Source organism: Balaenoptera borealis, assembly GCF_965194805.1.
Source record: "Balaenoptera borealis genome assembly, chromosome: 4".
Lineage (NCBI taxonomy): Eukaryota > Metazoa > Chordata > Mammalia > Artiodactyla > Balaenopteridae > Balaenoptera > Balaenoptera borealis.
Window position 1 is genome coordinate 145,947,766 of NC_138861.1, and position 2,640 is coordinate 145,950,405.

General features: G+C 49.2%; 1 protein-coding gene across 2 annotated transcripts; it reads left to right on the forward strand.

Annotated features, from left to right (window-relative positions):
* Nucleotides 1-85: 85 nt before the first annotated feature.
* LOC309627677 (MORF4 family-associated protein 1) lies at nucleotides 86-2,259 on the forward strand. 2 transcript variants are annotated; one of them, XM_082389845.1, is made up of 3 exons: nucleotides 86-212; nucleotides 331-765; nucleotides 1,259-2,259. In XM_082389845.1, exon 2 carries the CDS (start codon nucleotides 369-371, stop codon nucleotides 750-752), a length of 384 nt encoding a protein of 127 aa, XP_082245971.1. In that variant the 5' UTR covers nucleotides 86-212; nucleotides 331-368; the 3' UTR covers nucleotides 753-765; nucleotides 1,259-2,259. The 2 variants fall into 2 exon arrangements, with proteins under 2 accessions (XP_082245971.1, XP_082245970.1); XM_082389844.1 differs by lacking the exon at nucleotides 86-212 and having other exon boundaries at nucleotides 219-765.
* Nucleotides 2,260-2,640: the final 381 nt, after the last annotated feature.

A 2,640-nucleotide genomic window follows, 5' to 3' on the forward strand; every position in this document is an offset into this window, starting at 1 on the left:
CGCGTGCGTGCGTGCGTGTGTGTGTGTGTGTGTGCGCGCGCGCGGCCGTGGTAGAGCGGATTGCGTCGCCCTCTATTGACGTGCGCGCGCCCGCACCTAGTTCTACCAGCGGCGTGACCGTAAAGAGGCACGGCCGTGTCGTGAAAGGGGCCGCAACACGCAGGGCGCTGGTTGACGGCTGCGACTCCATTTTGTCCTCCGGTTCTTTGCTCGTAAGTCGCTTGTTTCCGTGGCTTCTGTGAGGCGAAAAGTTTAAAAGGGGTGAAAGTTTTAAAGAATATTCTGGAAGTGTGTTGGTAAGCATAGCGAGTCTCCATTTTCTCTCTGCAGCCGACTTGCATCCTGCGGTTCCGGAATAGCGGGGTAAGATGCGGCCCTTGGACATCGTGGAGCTGGCAGAGCCGGAGGAGGTGGAGGTGCTGGAGCCCGAGGAGGACTTCGAGCAGTTCCTGCTCCCGGTCATCAACGAGATGCGCGAGGACATCGCGGCGCTCACCCGCGAGCACGGGAGAGCCTACCTGCGGAACCGGAGCAAGCTGTGGGAGATGGACAATATGCTCATCCAGATCAAGACGCAGGTGGAGGCCTCGGAGGAGAGCGCGCTCAACCATCTGCAGAATGCGGACGACGGAGTCGAGGGCAGAGGGACCAAACGGTGCGAGAAGGCTGAGGAGAAGGCCAAGGAGATCGCGAAGATGGCAGAGATGCTGGTGGAGCTGGTCCGGCGGATAGAGAAGAGCGAGTCGTCCTGAAGGAGGGTCGGCGGTAAGGCGGGGACCGGCGGGAGCCGCACGGAGGTCCCAGGCGTTGCCCGACGCTTGGGTCAGCTTCGGGGACACTTATTTACTAATGATCCACGGGGGATGGGAGTTGGGAGAAGAGAATAAAAGCGTGCTCAATCTTCATTTTAGGAGGTGTTAGTAGGTACTGTTTGTTTATTTTTGTTACATCTCTGGTAATTTGGGGGAACAGATTGGTTGGTTGGTTGATTGGTTTTGACTTGTGTTTGGTTGAAACCAAAGGTCACGATCAATAGGGTAACTATAGGGTAATAAACAAAATCACAATACAGGCCATTGAGCAAAGGAGGGTAGAAATACAGAGTTATCAGAGGGAAGGCCATTATTGGACCATTCCAGATTGTGCTGGAAGATTGGAAGGAGTCAGGTGGCATCCAGAAGAGGTGGTGTCCTGCGAGGCTGAATTTGTGAGGGTTTTCTCACTTCTTAATGATGAGTTTGTCCCAATTGCACTTTAGGTTTACAGCCAATGGATTCTGGTCAACTGATGGAGATTGGCTGACACCCTGGAGAAGCTGAAACCAGAGAGCCTTTTGTTTTCTCTTTTTTCCTCTGTCTACACTCTGTTCTCACACTACGTTTCTGCTATGGTCTGTGGTTAATGACCTCAGTATGAGTTTTGACTGTTAAATGTTTTTGTTTGGGGAGGTAACTTTGATTTGGAAACTGCTCTCACAAGAATTAGGGCCTAGATTGTAAGCTCTCGCAGCAGTCAACATTTGTTCCTGGGCTTTCGTTATTTCTAAATTTTTGAGGTGCTTTGCTCTTTCTTGTGTGACCTGATAGCTCCCTGGAACTTTGGGTCTGTGTGTAACAGATGAGACTCAGTTGGAGTTCTCCAGCTCTGAAGGTGTTGAAGGAACTGCATTATTTCTAGAAGACGACTCCATGCAGCGATTGCTAACGAAGCTGAAGAAGGGACCAGGCTTCAACTGGGAATGAGAATGGGGCCGATCTGGCTAGGACTGATGAATCAAAAGAAGGGCTGCGGGATGGTATTGAGTTTGGGGACTTTAATTTCTCTGTGAGACCAAAGGAGGAGAGATGTATTTTGTTCAAATATTAAGTTTTATGCGGCACACTGATGTAACTTGTCTGGTCAGATTGTTCGGACAACCTAACTCAGCTTTATGTGACACGGAACCTAGACCAGGAGGCGAGATAGGTCTTGGTATTCTGTGTAATCGATGTAATATCCTGATGCATTTCAGGAGATTCCGGGCATAAAATGAAAGCGATATTTGCAAGGGCCCTTGAGGGTCTGGGGAAGAAAAGCAAGGGCTGTCTGTTTCGGACCCTAAACTGAACAGGGACGAGGTATCTTCAAGATTCATAAGCTGTCTAGCTGTAAGTTCATTTCAGTAGCAGACCTGACAAGTATTTGAGGTCAAAACCCTACCGTGTGTTTAAAAAAAATTTTACCATGTTAATAAAAGTATTCATTTGCTTGAAAAGACAAGGCTTAAAAGGTTATTGACTAAGAAATATTGTTTCTTTTAAAATGAAATTTTTCTCCCTGAATGTTACCTTTGCTAAATGGGGGGCGAGTTTCTTATGGTTTTGGAGGCTCTCAGTAGGCCTTGATCATAGAGAAGGTTCATCTCTGCGTGTTGCTGTGGAAACTGGCTGAGGAAAGAGCACGCAGTTGTCCCTCCTATCAGCAGTGGGTTGGTTCCAGGACATCCCCCCGCCCCCCTTCCCACAGATACCGAAATCCAGGGCTGCTCAAGTTCGTTATGTCAGATGGCATAGTACCGTCGGCCCTCCAGTCCTCTGTATCTACAATTCTGCATCCTGCAGAACTTAACCTTTGTGCTAATTTTCACCTCAAGGGCCGCTT